Source organism: Ammospiza caudacuta, chromosome 24 (genome assembly GCF_027887145.1).
Source record: "Ammospiza caudacuta isolate bAmmCau1 chromosome 24, bAmmCau1.pri, whole genome shotgun sequence".
Lineage (NCBI taxonomy): Eukaryota > Metazoa > Chordata > Aves > Passeriformes > Passerellidae > Ammospiza > Ammospiza caudacuta.
In genome coordinates, this window is record NC_080616.1 from 7,137,001 (window position 1) to 7,152,418 (window position 15,418).

The 15,418-nt window shown below is 50.8% G+C and overlaps 1 protein-coding gene across 3 annotated transcripts in view; it reads left to right on the plus strand.

Annotated features, from left to right (window-relative positions):
* The window catches only part of ANKS1A (ankyrin repeat and sterile alpha motif domain containing 1A), a 73,465-nt gene that overhangs the window by 37,883 nt on the left and 20,164 nt on the right, over positions 1 to 15,418 (plus strand). For all 3 annotated transcript variants that reach the window (XM_058819244.1, XM_058819245.1, XM_058819246.1), the window contains 2 exons: positions 10,235 to 10,301; positions 13,712 to 13,818. In XM_058819244.1, coding sequence (XP_058675227.1) covers positions 10,235 to 10,301; positions 13,712 to 13,818 — 174 coding nt within the window. The remainder of the gene's footprint in view (positions 1 to 10,234; positions 10,302 to 13,711; positions 13,819 to 15,418) is intronic.

The window sequence follows — 15,418 nt, forward strand, 5'->3', positions numbered from 1 at the left end:
AAGTGAGATTTTTTGGGATTAATGTGCGCTGTGCGCCAGTGTCGAGCAAAGCTTTGTATTCTTGTTCCTCTTCACCATATGTGATGATAATGACAATATTTTCAATCCCCTTGAAGGAACCTCCAAGACATATGCCCAGGGAGCATATATTTTCATGGGGGCACTGGCATTATGCCAGCTTCAAACCATGACACAGGGCTTGGTTTCTTTTAGGCAAGCCAGATAGGTTTTCACATCCCCAAAATGAGAAACACTTGATAACAATGCCTTTCACCAACCTGTGAATCAATCCTGATTTCCTCCTTCCACTTCTTCCCTGTTGATTGTCCCAATGTCTTAGAAGTGTTGTGTTGCTGAATCCGTGCTGCTGGGGAGTGTGAGCAGTGCCCAGGGGTTCATGGGGATGGAAGGAAGGCAGCAGTTAGGCTGGTTTGTGTGTTTGATAGCTCCTGCTCTCCTCCTCACACGCTCATTTCAGCGGCTGGTTAGCACTCACTTTATTATCATATCGGACGCCCACGGACAGTTAAATATTTCATGCTCAGAAAGTTGGCCCTGGAGAGCCACTGGGGCACGATTAAGTGTCCCTCTGAAATTCAGCACTGCAGCATTACTGAAACATTCTTTGGGGATGATTCTGTGCCGGGAGAAGTGGGGCTGCAGGAGAGATAAGCTCGGATGAACCACTCTTTGTACTCTGGGAAGGAACTGAAAGCCCTGGCGTGGTGCTGGGGGTGTGGAGCCGCGTGTGCCGGGCGTGGAAGCCCGGGGGAGGGTTGTGCCCCTGCACTGGCTGATGCTCAGCTGCCTCTCCAGCCCTAACTCAGAGAGAAAATTATCATCTGGGGAAGAGGGAGGTATTTAGAGATGCTAAAAGCAACGTGAGAACCCATCCCTCGGTCCGTTCTCTCCCTCCCCCTCACTCCCTGCTGGGTCTCAGGGTTGCCAAATAGATATTTTCCTCTGCAGCTGCTTGGGCTGGAGAGGCTTCGCTGTTAATTGCCCAGGTCAGTTGTACCATGGCTTAGGGAAAGGCTCTGCAGCAGAAGGTTCTTTGGAAGGGCTGGATAATTCCCTGTGCTTTTATTTGAGCTGTTTGCAGCAGACACTGAAAGGGCAGAAGCCTTTGGCACGAGTGCATTGGTAGCAGAGGTCAAATGCTGAGCTGCCTGCACTGCCTCTGCTTCCTCTGCTCAGATGAACCCTCAGAGCTGCTTCCTCCTGCCTGTAAACAAATCCCTCATTTCCCCTGAGGCAGCCGGACAAGCCCCAGGAGAGGAATCTGCTTTTCCTTCCTCTCATGTTTAGGTGAGGAAATCACAGAAAGAATGTGAAAAATTCACATCTGTCTGCAGTGGGGCAAATCTCATTTTTTTTAAAGTCTGGCTGGTCATAGTGGCATCAGTGAGATTTAAACATAAATGTAATTCTGTGGTTGTGTGTCAGATTAGTTCCCTGGATGGGATAATGCAGCTGCTCAGAGCTGGATGCACCTTGCAGCCTCTGCATTTACCAGGGCAATATAAACCTTGTTGAGCCATCCCTGTTAGCAATGGTTTGGCTTTCCCTCTGTGCTGGGGGGAAACAATGGCAGATTTATATTATTCTGTTAGTTTTAATGGCCTTTATGCAGGTGACTGAGGAGGGAGGTGATCCCTGTGCAGCTCTCCCAGCTGAGGACTCTGCCTGCTGGCCTGGCCAGCTGTAGCTGTGTCTGTGCAGGGCACAGGGGCCTGGGAGGGATCTGTGCTGTCCCTGGACAGATGAGATCTGCAGCAGAGCCTGAGCTGACCCTGCTCTGGGCTCTGGAGGCTGGCTGGGGACAGAAAATCTGCTGCTTGTGAGCAGAGGGTCACGTCCTTGCCCTGGCCGAGCGCTGCCAATGCCCTTTGTTGGAAGTGGAAGGTGCTGCTGGCTTTGCCAGAAGGGTGGGATGGGGAAGGAGTTATTCACTTGGCAAAGCTCATCCCTGTTCCCAGTTGCAGCTCCCCTGTGCCAAGGAGCTGGCCCAGAGTGTTGCTTTGTGCTCTGTGCTGCCCAGGAGCCCGTTCAGCCCATGTCCCATCTGCTCCTGACCCCTGCAGCTGCTGCCAGGTGGGACTTCTGTGTGAGCAGGGCAGAAAAACTCTCACATCCAACATCCAGGCACTGCCCAGGGGGGTGAGGAGTGAAAATGCTCAGTCCTGCTCTGGTGGGGGCAAGAGGCGTGTGAGGGGATGCAACTCTCACTCAGCATAAATGTTTGGATCCTTCCAAACCTGTCTGTGGGCTGAAGGGATGGATTTGGTTTTTATCATTGGCTCATGAGTATTGAGCAGACAGGGATGAGTGGGGCAGCAGCAGCTCTCAGGGGTTTGGTGCAGAACAACCTGGATTTGCATCTCTGAGGGAGGGAGGAGGGCTCTGGCCCCCAGCCCCCTTTTCAGGGCAGATTAACCTGCTTCTGCTCTGCCTTCCTGCTCTCCAGAGCAGCTCCAGACCTGCCCTTCAGCCTGGTTCATGCTCCAGGCTCTGAGCAGGGATTCTGCAGTCAAGGCCTGGGGCTGCTCTTCTACCTCATAGGTGCTGGTAAGAAAAACAATCTGTTAAATGATCAGGGCAAAGAACAAGGAAGGCTGCTGGGAATTACCCTCAGACCTGGCTCCTGACATCCCTTAAAATCCCCTGACATCCTCCACTTCCAGCTGCCTGCTGTCAAGTCATCTGTTCCAATGCTGAATTTCAGTTTTGGAGGTTCTGGTACCCATCTCACAAAATGAGGTTGTAGTTCTGTGTTCTAACCTAAGTGCTCCTAGGAGGAGATTAAACATCCTTCAAAAAAATTTAGGGAACTGAATAAAACATGCACATCACTTTATGATTTTTTAGAAAAAAGAAGGTGCACAGTCCACCAGGTTTTTTTTCCCTCCCAAGTGAATTAGTTGAAGAACTAATGAGTATTCTGTAGCTAATTATGGCACTGGACATTCATCTCTGATGACTAACTGGAGTGGTGCTCCATGTCTCCTGTGAAAGGAATGCTTTGCATCTGCAGTAACCATGGATGAAGTATTTCACCAATTCCTGGCCCATTTTGGGGCTGTTGATGTCCCCTAAGGATGGATGCCAGGAGCAGATGGCACAGCTGTGGTGCTTCCACCTCAGGCTTGGAGCTGGGAAGGAGCTTGATGGAGATTGTGGCTGCCTTTAAACCTTGTGGGTTCCTTTAAACCTTGTCTGGACTGTTGGGTGCTGCAGCACCCTGTGGAATCAGTGTCTTAATTACAGGCTCACTGTGGAGGATTAACAACATTTGCATTGAAATGTCAAACTTTGTGGAAAGCTTTTGATGCAAAACCTGCCACTGCCTTTAAACACCCAGGAGTTGAAATTCAGAGCTGCCAGCCAGCACCCTTGAAAGAAAATGCAAATATTCCCCTTGTTACTCAGGAAGAGCTGCTGCTTTTGTGGCCTGGTGAAATTGCATGGTGTATAAAAGCTCTGCCTCCCAAAATGTTCCATTTATTCTCTTGGTTCGGGTGTTCAAATCTCAGCTTGCCCTGGGTTTGGCTGGTGGGACCAGGCAGGGTGGCTTCAATTGTCCCTGGGTGTCCCCTGCCCTCAGCTCACATTCCAGTTCCCCCTTTGCCTGAAATAGCTGTAATTCACTTTTGTCTAGGGCAGAAGCAGCAGTGGGGTCAGTATTTTTGGTTTTGATTCTGCTAAACAAGCATGGCCAGCAGGCTCTTAATCAGCTTAATTATTGGGCTGATTATTCCATTGTCTCCAGATCCCAATGTTTCCTCCTGGTTTTCCTGTGCTAAGGTCAGGAATTCTTACATCATCCCTCATGTCCAATCTCTTCTCTTTGCCCCCAGTGGTGAGATTTCCTCCAGCCTGATGAACTTTTTGAAGTGAAAGCTTTTGTGTTTCCACCATTTTTAAATGTGCTGCAAAGTCCCAGCCTGCTGGAATCCTGAGCCAATGTGGAACTGAGCCAATCCAAGCCAGAGTAAGACAATTTACTGGTTTGACAGGAAAACCTGTGTGCTGAAAGGGCAATGTAAAGACCAGGCATGCTTTGTTCCAGCAGCCAGGGCTGGACACAACAGGGGTTGTGATATTTGCCAGTGCAGCAGCTCCATCCACCTCTGTGTGTGTTTCTGGGAGCTTCTCAAGTGTGTGAACTCAATATTTGTGAATCAGGAGCTTTTGGTTCTTGTGAGAATGATGGGATGTTTAGGTTATGTAACAGCCTTATGATCACTGGCATTTTGGGGACATTTTTGTTTTTCAGGAACAGAAATGTCCGGCCACAGTGTCCTGACTAAATCCAGTCCTTCATTATGTTCTCTTCCGCTTTATGTCCCATCTTCCAGCACTTTTGAAGCTTTTATTTAAAAAAATGTCTTTAAATCTCTCTCTCCAGCCTGGAGCAGCTTCACTGCTCTGCCCCACAGGCCAGAGCCAGCCTTGCTTGAGAGCCTTATTGGTTTGGGGTTTGTGTAAGGAGGCAGGAATATGGACAGACAGTGAATTGATTCAAGCCTTTCTGGGGGTTTTGCCTTTTTTATTGTGACTCAGAGTAGCCTTTGTCCAGTTCAATAAGCTATCAAAGATCAGAACCTAGAAAGAGAGGTCAGTTTGCCACTTAAACCAGAGGCCAGTGAAACCAGTGATCTGTTTTGGAAATCTAAAAGTTTTTATATAGACTGCAGTTAAAACAGGTAGCATTTGGAAGCAAAATGATAGGTATTTGCAGGAAACAGTACTGTAAAAATCTCCCCTGCTGTGGGCAGCTCTGTTGCTACGTTTGGCCATTCTCTTTATCATGTCAGTCTTGGGTTTTACTTGTTTGTCAAAACAACATTGATATTTGGAGGGCTGTGATACTGCAGATCCATCAGACACTGTTGTGAAATTCAAGTTTATACCATGAGTTCCTTTTGGTACGTGTTTGGATTTGTAACTTTGGGATTTGTACAAAAACAGAGGCTGGAGAGTGGCGTGAAGCAACAGGCCCTGGTCCCCATCCAAATGAATTTCTGAGAGACCATATTAAGCCAGAAAATGTGTTTGCCTTTATCACTGGTGAGCAGTTGCAGGATGATTTGAAATAAATTCAGCAAGTCTCTGTGCTGTGGAAGGCTGCTGGGGGAGGATGGAGCACAGCAGCTCTGGGTACCAGTGCTCAAATGTGCCGTGAACAACTGCCTGGTGCAGTTTAGCTTTGAATTAATAAATGGAGCATTATGTTTTCCAGGCCTCTGGTGTTTGTTATGCTGAGTTCATACAGGCTGGTGTCTTTTGGAGACATGGAATATATTGAGCAGTGAAATATGAGCCGTGTGCTCCATGGGATGGCAATGGGAGAACAGAAGCTGAAGCATCATAAACTGAACCAGAAGTGGTTTATGGGCTGTCACCAACCTAGAAATGAGATTCATGGCCCAAATCCAAATTTTGCAGATCTGTACCTGTATTAAGGAGTCAGCAGGTATCATCCCAGATCCCTCTCTTGCTCCATCCCTTTCAGACATGCTGGTGGATGCTGCAATCCTGCTGTTCTTCTGCTCCAGGGTATATCCCAGCTGAGTCTGAGCAGCCTCCCTTCCTCCTTCAGGGGTGAAATATCAATCAGTCACGTGAGGTTTGCTGTGCTATTGGTACAGAATGGAAATGTCAGTGATTCTGTGCTGCCACAGCATCCTCTGCCAACCTCACGTGCCCATAGTTCTCCCCTGGAATTTAGAGCTGACCTGCTGGGCTCTGATGGGGGTGCTCACATCATCACTGGGGGTTTGCTGTGCTCAGAGGGGTTTGAAACTGTAGAAGCAGCTTGTTTGGGGGTTCTTTTTTTATTATAATTTGAAACCAAATCTGCCCCATCCCCCAGCTGTTAAAGCTTGGAAATAATGAAGTCTTAACTCCTGACACTCTCCTGGAATTGCAGAAATTTAAAAGACTGATAACCTTTCTACCCAACTTTGTAAGTAGCTTTTGAGACGGAAATCTGCTGCTGGAGCTGCTCTTGTGTGCTGAGCCTGAGCCCCAGGCAGGTTTGTACAGTAGGTTATGAACCCTCAGTAATAAGGATTTATAATGGGAATCCTGCTATATTCTTAATTATACTCCGGCTGCAGGGTGTCATTATAGTGCACTAATGCCCTCCATATGGCAGATAGTGTGTGCTTGGTTCTGTGTGGTTTTATTTAATTACAGACCTTTATTTGAGTAACTCCTCTGCCCAGAGTCTGAGGCCTGTGCAGGTGCACTGCAGGTCCTCTTCTGGTGCTCAGGAATCACTGGTGATTTTTAAGCTGAGAGTTTGGGAAGGGGCCACAGAGGAAGCAGAAGTCATTGACCCACACAAGGTAGAGAGGCCCTGGCACAGGATGCCCAGAGCAGCTGTGGCTGCCCCATCCCTGGAGGTGTCCAAGGCCAGGCTGGACAGGGCTTGGAGCACCCTGGGATAGGGGAAGGTGTCCCTGCCCATGGCAGTGAGTGGGTCTGGATGAGCTTTAAGGTCCCTTCTAACCCAAAGTGTTTGAGGATTCTGTGATTTTAGTTCTCTTAGGGTGACCTTGCTGTGTCCTTGGCAGCCTGTGATGCTGCGTGCAGAGACTGAGAACAAACTTCTGCATTTGCATTGCTGGTGAGTGTAAGGTGAGGTTTATAAAGCCCCTTTCAGAAAGCTCCAGGAGCATCAAGGTGCCTCCAAAACTGGGTGTCACCCTGACAGAGTGATGGTCAGTGTGGTGCTGCCCAAATGAGGCTCCTGCCCTGTGTTGTGTGAAGCTCTTTATTCTGGGGACTAAAGCACTGGGGCTGCTTTAATGGCCCTCAGTCTGAATGGATTCATTGGCTTCAAACTTCAGCAGTGGCTGAGGAAGAAAAACTGGAGACATCAGTGTGGACACCACGACTTGGCATCCATCAGGGCAGGGTGTGGAGTGGGGAGCAGAGGCTCCGCAGGGCACTGTGTGCCCTTGGGGACAGGGGGGTCACTGCCCTCTGCACAGCTGTGGGACCTGTGCACCCCTGTGTCCCTGCTGCTCCTGCAGGCTGACATCCTGCCCGTGTAAGGAGCCACTGGCTGCTGCTGCCATGAGCACTGTGAGGTGGGGAATCGCTGTGCAGGACTCTCCTCCTGTCCTGCACCAGGACAGACCCCAGCATGCCACGAGGCTGGCTTGGCCTCGCTGGCCTTCTGCAAACAAATGTCTCTTCCTCTGTTAGCAGAACTGTGCTCAGGATGGTTTGTTTTGAGTCAGGCTCTGTTTTGGAGGCACTGGCCAGTTGCTATGTTCCCTGCCTGCCTGGAAGAGCTCGCCCCAGCCCTGGCTGGACTCTCAGACACACCCAGCTCCTTTTTTTGGGACATTTGTGTCTCTCACCAAATGTAGGCAAATGTGAAACTAAGTCCAAGAGCTCCAATCCTGGTAACTGCTCCGCAGCTCCTTCCAGGCACATTCCTGCTGTGGGGTTAATGAGGGGCACTCTGCTCTCCTTGCAGCCTTTCCTTCTCCCAGAGTACTTCAGCTGTGCAGGAGTTTCTCCTTCCCTGCTGGGGCTTGAGGGCTCCCTGTCTGTCCCACGTGGAGCCACTGCCCCTCTGCATCAGAGATAACAGATATGGTTCTATTAATTTAGAGGGTGGAAGTATTTTATGGTTTTATTTCTGTGGCTATAAAACAAATAAACCATAAAATCCCCACCCCAAATCAACCCCACAGCACAACCAGAGATGGGCACTTGGTGCTTCAGTGGAAAAATACAGGTTAAGCCAAAACAAATCAGAACTGTGTGTTCAGGCTACAACTAAGTCTGAGCTGCAGTGCTATATTTAAACATGGTATTTTTGTATTTTAATTATTAACCAGTGGGAAAGGACAGCCTAAAAAACTGTAGTCTAGGCTGTTTTCAAGGTATCTTCTCTTCAGCCCCGTGTCCATGCTGGAGTGCAGCTGAAGAGAGGCTGCAGAGGATGGGGATGCTCTAAAGCTTTGGTTCCCTCTCTAGGTTTGTCCTTCCCCTCATGCTTCTCTTTGCAGCCTCCTAACAGTTAAATCAGGCTGGTCAGCCATAAACCCGTGTTTGAAGTGGTGTGTGAGTCTGTTTGAGGTGTTTGCTTCTGGTGGAGAGCCGAGGGCAGGGCAGGATTTCCCTCTGCAGTAATGGTAACAGCTGGGACTGTGACCAGCACTTGGCAAAGGAGGGCTGGGAAGGTAAATCCTCTGCCACGTGATTGTTTAATTTCCATTCAGTTTTATATAGCACAAGGCAATTCCCTGCTTTTGAGGAAAGGTCGTGGGTGTTTCAGTGCTCCAGAGGCACCTGCAAGTCCTCAAGGCAGGGTTGGGACTGCAGAGCTGGCAGTGCTGGGGGCTGAGCCTGGACAGCATCAAATCTCTCTCAGATCATGAGAGAGCAGCACGATGGAAACAAAGGAACTTGGCCTCAGAGTTAATTTGCAATTTGAATCCAGCTAGAGATTCCCAGACAAGTTCCAAGAGCAGCTCCAGCTCAGAGATTTACCTTGTCCTGGAACTGATGGACACCAATCTGCAAAGTTTAATGTCCTTAAACTTCTGGAGCTTCTGATGTTTTCCCAAGCTGATTTTCAAATCTCTCAGTAAATGGGTGTTAATTGTATTTCAAGCCCAACAGAGGTGCTCATCCTCATGGTTTTCCAGGGGCAGAGGACCTGCATCCTTAAAAGCTGTCACAGCTCACAGCACTGCCTGGTCCCTGGTGAGATTTAACCCTGCCAGTGCAGTGCCTGCTGCTCCCTGCAGGAGGAGAGGCTTCTGGAGATCTGCCTTGGCAGGAGCCTTGCAAGAGCTCTTTTTGTTTCACCAGAACCCCTCTCTGGTGGGGCTCAGCTCCAAGCTGCCCCTGAGGGTGCATGGCAGGCAGATCCAGCCCCTTGCAGCATCCCCAGGAGCTGCTCACAGCAGTGGGGAGTTGTGCAGCTGCACCAAACACAGCATCACTCTGGGAGCCAGGCAGGGCAGAGGCAGCCAGGGGTGAAATCCAGGGCAACTTGGACTCCTTCCCCAAGTATGTCCTTAAATGACCAGGAGGAAAAAAGTTGAGTAAGAGTTGAGGTTCATTTCCCCACTCTGTGGCCAGTCACTTTGCATTCAGCAGCAACCACTCAGAAGTGCCTCACAGGGGTGTTTGCTTGGGAGATTTCCTTTTGGGAATCTTACTGGAGGCATTTTTTTCTTTTTTTTATTTTCTGCTGAGTTATAGACTAAAGGCTGGGGTAGGCAACCAGCCCTGAGCCTCTCAAGTGTGTTTCTCTTTGTGCAACAGTGGAGTTCAGTGCTGAGTATTGAAGGCTCTGAACTGACCAGCTGAGCTGCAGTTTGTCTTCCTCTTACAAACTAACCTGGGAATTGTCAGTTCTCCCTCTGCACCACCACATTGGAAGCCTCAATTTATAAATTCTGCTCAAAAATTGCTTGAAAAGTTTCTCTTCTCATTTAGGGAAGTCTCCTGAAAGTTCACTGGGAATTGCAATTAATTTATTCTTTTGTGTGTGTGGCAAATGCAGCCATTTCTGTGCAGCTCTTAAGAGGACTCAGACCCATTCCAGCAGAGTTTGAACCTTTTCTTCCTCACTGCCTGAGGTTTGTCTGGAGCTGATGGAGCTGTCTCCTGCTCCCTCTCCTGGGTCCTTCAGGCATTTGCCCCGTGATGCTGTTATCCCACACAATCTGTTTTCAAACCCTTTGGAATCACCTGCTCCATGCATGACATTGGGAAATATGATGGTTTAAAAAATAAATCAAGCCAAAACAAAAATGCCCAACAGTCCAGAGTGTGGGGAAGCTGAGCTCCCAGTCAGCTTGCTGGGAAGGAGGGGGTGAGAACATTGCTGCAGTTTCACTGCTGGTGTAGGGGGCTGTGTGCTCCTGCAGGGTGAGGGAGGAGTTTGGGGCTCCCTCTCACCCCCAGGCTCTGCTGGGGGATGCTTTTGTTGAAGCTTTTTATTGCCAGGCACTGGCAGGTTGTGGAAGGGAAGGCTCTGCAGAGCCTCAGCCTCTCCATATCCCTTGTGGTCCATCCATCCCAACAAAGACTGCCCAGGCAGGGTGTCCAGGGAACCTCTTCTGCTTCAGAGATACCTTAACATCCTTTCCTGCATTTCTTCAGCTGTCACGTGGGAGGTGAAATCCTGAGCTGCTTTTACCTTTTCCTGAAGCTTTATTAATAATGTAACACATGCTTTTTTCTTTATTTCCAGATTGAAAAGATCATGAGTTCCATCGGCGAAGGCATTGACTTTTCCCAGGAGCAGCACAGGATCTCAGGTAGGGTACCCAGCCTGTGTCTGTCTGTCTGTCCTGGCTGTGCTCTGCACACAAACAAGGTGCTGGCTCCTGTGTGTGGATGTCTTTAACCTCTTTGGCTCTGGGAGGGAGAGGAATGCTCTGGCACAGGAGGAGCAGACCTGGGTTCCCACATGATGCTCAAGGCTGCTGCCAGCAATTTTAATTCTACACTCCTTGGGAAGATTCCTTTAATTTTACAGAATGCAGCCGCAGGATTTTCATCCCAGCTCTTTCCCTGAGGGCAGCAGCTGTGCTGGGCAGGGCTGGATGGTGCCAGTGTGGGTGCCATGGGGGCCATGCCCTTTGCATGTGGTTGATGTGCCAGGTGCCTCAGGGACTGGGCATTTCTAAATGCACCTGAAAAAGGCTCTTGGACAACCCTCAAAATGTGAATTCCCTTCTCTGCCTTTGAGTTGTGAGCCAAAGCAGAACTCAGGCTTGCTGGAGAGCTGCCACCACAGGGGATTCTGTCCTTTTAAATCCTTCACCTCTAGCCTGCTGCAGCAGAACAGCCCTGACTCTGGATGGGCAGCAGCTCCTCCTGATGAGATGCTAATACAGATCTGCACACACAGCTCACACGGGCTGTGACAGAGCTCACATCATCTCCATTTGTCACTCAGGTTTTTGCTTAGGTGAGGAGGAACCCGCTGTTCCCAGTGGGAGTTCAGCCTGATTCAGGCTCTGCATTCCAGGATCAGATGGCTTTGCAGAGGAGTTGAGGCTGTGTGGGTTTGCTCCCTGCTCTGACAGCCCTTCCCACACCGGTTCAGGCTGTGATGGATCAATAGCAGCAGGGAAAGGTCTGACATGGAGGAGAGAGGCAGAGCCAGGGCTCCTGCAGAGCAAAGGCAGGATTCCAGAATGTGGAGCATAGGGGGAAGGATGGAGCTGAGAAACAGGAGTTTGTTTCAGCCAGAAGTTGTGATCAGGATCTTGCCAGGAGGCACAAGTACTGTGATTCTTCTGTTCTTGTATCATCCTTGTAACACACAAATATCAGGTGTATTTGGGGCATCTTCGTTTTCAGCCTGGAATGTTTTAGGTGTCTGTTCTGTTTTTAAAAGAAACTCTTCCATTCCCTCCCTCCAAATACTTCCCTCTCTTCATTTTGTCATGACTTGAAAGGGTTTTGTTAACAGAAAACCTGCACTTGGTATCACTGTAGGTTTCCCTTTTGAAAGCAGAAATGTATTTACAAGTGCATGCAAGGCTGAATAGAGTAAATAATTTTAAAAATTAAATGCAGGAGCTCAGGAGAAGGAGCTGCTGTGGTTTCATTCCCTCTGCCAATACCCCGACAGCTCCCAGGAATGCTGTGGTAGGCAGCAAGCCCTTCCTCACCTCTCTCTTGATAAATTAATTCTGAGCCAGCCACAAATCACTTGGATCTGTCGGAGCAAACCTGTGACATCATTTTTTAAAACCCCCAAGCCGTGTTGTCCATCATGGAGTAAATACTGAGGAGTCAGTGATTTCCACTGGAGAGTTGCGGAGCCGCTGCCTCCCTCCCGGCGGGTGGGAGCACTGGGAGGGGGGAGAGGATGAGGAGAAGGGAGGGACAGCCAGGGGCTCGCGGCTCAGACAAAGCCGCCGCCGCAGCCGGCGGAGCGCAGGGACCGCGGGGAAAGGATAAAGGATGGAGGGGAGGACGGAGACCCGGAGAGAGGCAGCTCCTGGCGCACAGTCCGGGCTGAGCTGCTGCCCCGGGGCATGGGCTGGCTCAGGGCAGGGGGGCAGAAGCCTTTTGTGATCTGCGCTGGAAGGACCGGCCGGCGCTCCTCAATTCCCGGCGCTCCCGAATACCAACACGGGAGCAGACAGCAGGAATTACCCCAGGGACCTGCAGGTGACACCGTGAGCTCTGCGTGTGCAGCATTGCAGCACAGTGGGGAGGGATGGCTGGAAGGTACCAAAGTGCTTCAGCTGACCTGAAGGTTCAAAGGAAGCGAACGGGGGTCTCCTGATCGTCCTTTTCTTTGCATCCATGCTGGAAACAGACGTGCCAGGGAGCCTGGAAATCTGCCTGTCTTGCATAGCAAATTCCCTGGTGAAAAGGAGATCTCTGAACTTTTTTTTGGTCATACTTAAGGTCTTGATCTTTACTAGAGGAAAGTAACAAGTCACTGGACTCATCCCAGGGATGAGGGAAGGGAGAGCTCATCTGCCAGGGCTTCCATAGGTGTTGTGAGGAATCTCCTTTATCAGAGGCTGAGGGGGAGGTGCCAGGGCATGGCTCGGACTTGAGCTGCTGCAGGAAGAGGAGAGAGTGTGCTTGCATTTGCTTTTTTCCTCTTGCTGTGGGCTCGGAAGCAGGGAACCGAAATGCCTCCTTCCTGCAGAGCTGCTCCCCATCTGAGCGAGGGGCTCCGTGCGGCGGCTGCGCTCGGCTGAAGAAAATGAAGGAAGGGCAAATCCAGGTGCGTGCCCAGCACCTGGCAGGACCAGCAGTGTTGGGTGAGAACCATCCTGGCTGTGCTGTCACACGGTGCAGAGGTGGGGCTGGGCTCTCTGGGGCCAGCGTGCTGGAATGCCAAGAGGTCCGGGCGGCGTGCTGGAATGCCGAGCGATCGGATCGCTGGTAAATGACAGAGCCAGGGCTGCCAGACGTGAGCCTGGGGTCCCCATAACACAGAAACGGCGAGACCAAGCCCCTGCCATGGTTCGCCTCTCTCAGGACTGCTGGGGAGGAAGAGCACAAGCCCTTCCTCTCGGCTGCTGCAGTCTGTGCTTCCTTTGTCTTGCGTGTCTTCCCGCGGCCAGCCGCTCTGCCTGGGCTCCTGCTGCTTTCCCGAGCATCCACCGTGTCCGAGCTGGCTCGGCTGCATGAAGCTGTTTCCTCCCAGGCTGCTCCGTGCTCCCCGCTGAGCCGGGGCTGTGTCCAGAGGCGTGTGGATTAGAGGACTGGCACAGCTCCGCTCCCTTCCCTCGCACCTGCGACTGCCTGGGAATGCCTCGGGTGGAAGTTTGCTGCTCTCCTCCCGCCCCCTTCCGCTGAGCCGAGAAGTGGATCCGCATCCCCACGGGGTTGGGCTTCATGTGCTTGCCTGGCGAGGAACTCACGAGCCCTGACAGCAGTGCCTGTGATCTCAGCGCCCCAGCAGCGCCTCTGAATCTCTGCCCGGGCGAGGAGTTTCTTTTCTGAGTGTGAACTGCAGAGAGATTTGCACCCGGAGCCCGCCGAGGCAGCGCGAGCTCGTTGTCCATGCTCTGTGCACACAAGAGGAATTGTCAGCCCGCTGATTTGTTGTACTCTGAGCATAATTTTTTGAGTTTCTTTATGGTAATGACTATGATGTGGCAATGCCATCTGTCCTCCTCAGAGTGCCGCTGCTACCGCCTGAACGGTTTCTCCCTGTTCAAGCGGCTGCCGATTCCTCTCTCGTCAGGTTCGCGGATGCTGGAGCAGAGCGTCGGGGAGTGGCTGGAGTCCATCGGCCTGCAGCAGTACGAGAGCAAGCTGCTCCTGAATGGCTTTGATGATGTTCGCTTCCTGGTGAGTGCCCCCAGGGAGCCCGGCCTCTGGGGGATGCCTTGGCCAAAGCTTCCCACCTTGGCGATGCCCCGAGTGGGCACCGGGCAGAGCCGGGTCCTGCTGCTCACCAGGATGGTGTTGGGGGGTGTCGGAGGTTGGGCAGAAGGAATAGATGAGGGTTGTGTTGGGTTTTTGCATTTAATTCAGGTGTTGTTGGTTTTCTCGCTAAAATTTTATTTCATCTGCCCGCTAAATTTTTACTGTGCAATTTACTCCAGAAATGGGAACTGAAATTCGCTGGTGTTTTGATAGGAGCCCTGAGCAGTCTGTGCTCTGGGCTGTGAAGGAGGCACAGACCTCTTGTTGGAACTGTACTTGCTCAGAGCATGCAGGCAGTGTGTTAATGAGCTGTACCTAATTGCACTGACACTGTTGGCTCTGAAACCTAATGATGACGACATGGTAATGCTCAGGGTTGAGGGGTTTGATAACCAGTGTCTAGAAACTTCAAGCAGCACGGTGTAAAAATCCGGGAATTCGTGTGGAATAATGGATGAACTGCCAAGAGGGAAAATCTTGGTGCTGTAGGAGGGGTTCTCTCTACATGGCTTAAAGAAATACTTTTGAATGTGAACTCTAAGTTTGGCAAATAACAAAAAATGGATATAAACCTTGGAAAAGTAATTTTGGCAAATGCAGCATCCTGCCTTGGAACAGGAGCAGTGACATCTCTGGTGCTGGGGACAGTGCAGAGAGGTGGCACCAGGAGGATGCAAGCTGGATGAGGGGGTTTGGGAGCACACAGTGGCCACCACTGGTGGGGAGGGTATGAGGAGCAGCTGGAGAGGGACAGGAGAGAGACAGGAAAGGGCATGGATGGAGGCTCAAGGAAGGACACACCTGAGCAGCATCTGCTGGGCTGCTTAAAGGCAGAGTGTAATTATACTTTACAAAATGACCTGGACAGGAGGATAAATGTTGTGGGGTCTATCCAGCTGTGCCCCCTGGTCTCCACAGCAAGCAGCCAGGCCATTTGCTTTCCCTTCCCCTCAACACTCCCCTCCAGAGCTGGGGTTTGCTGTGGTTTTCACCCCGTGTCCCACCCAGCCTGTCCCAAGTAGATTCTTGGCCAGGGATGTGTGAGGGTTCAGCATCCCTGCGTGTGCTGGGGCTGTTTGGAGATGGTACAACAAATTTAAATGAAATAACCTTGTAGATCCTCTTGGGATCCCCTGCTGAGGGATCTGTGATCATTGTGGGGTTGGTGGCAGCTCTCTCCCAGCAGCTGCAGATAAAACACCTTTCCCTTGCTTGCCCAGCTGTGATGGACCCCATAAAACTCAAAACTCCAGTAGCAAAGGTTCCTCTGTGTGTCTCTCTGTGTAGTGGTGTTGGGTGTGTGGTAGGATTTGCTCTCTTCATGGCTGGATGTTTCTCTCCCCTGTCCAGTGCTGGGTGGCTGCTCCCAGTGCAGGACTTGGCTGCTGCTGGATTCAGGGCATGGGACACTCATTTGCTCATTCCTGTTAAATTTAAAAGGTCAAATAATTTCACAAAGATTTTGTGCAAAGCCCAGCTGATTTCCATTTTGCTGCTTATCTCCTTTCCTTGGGAGCTGACC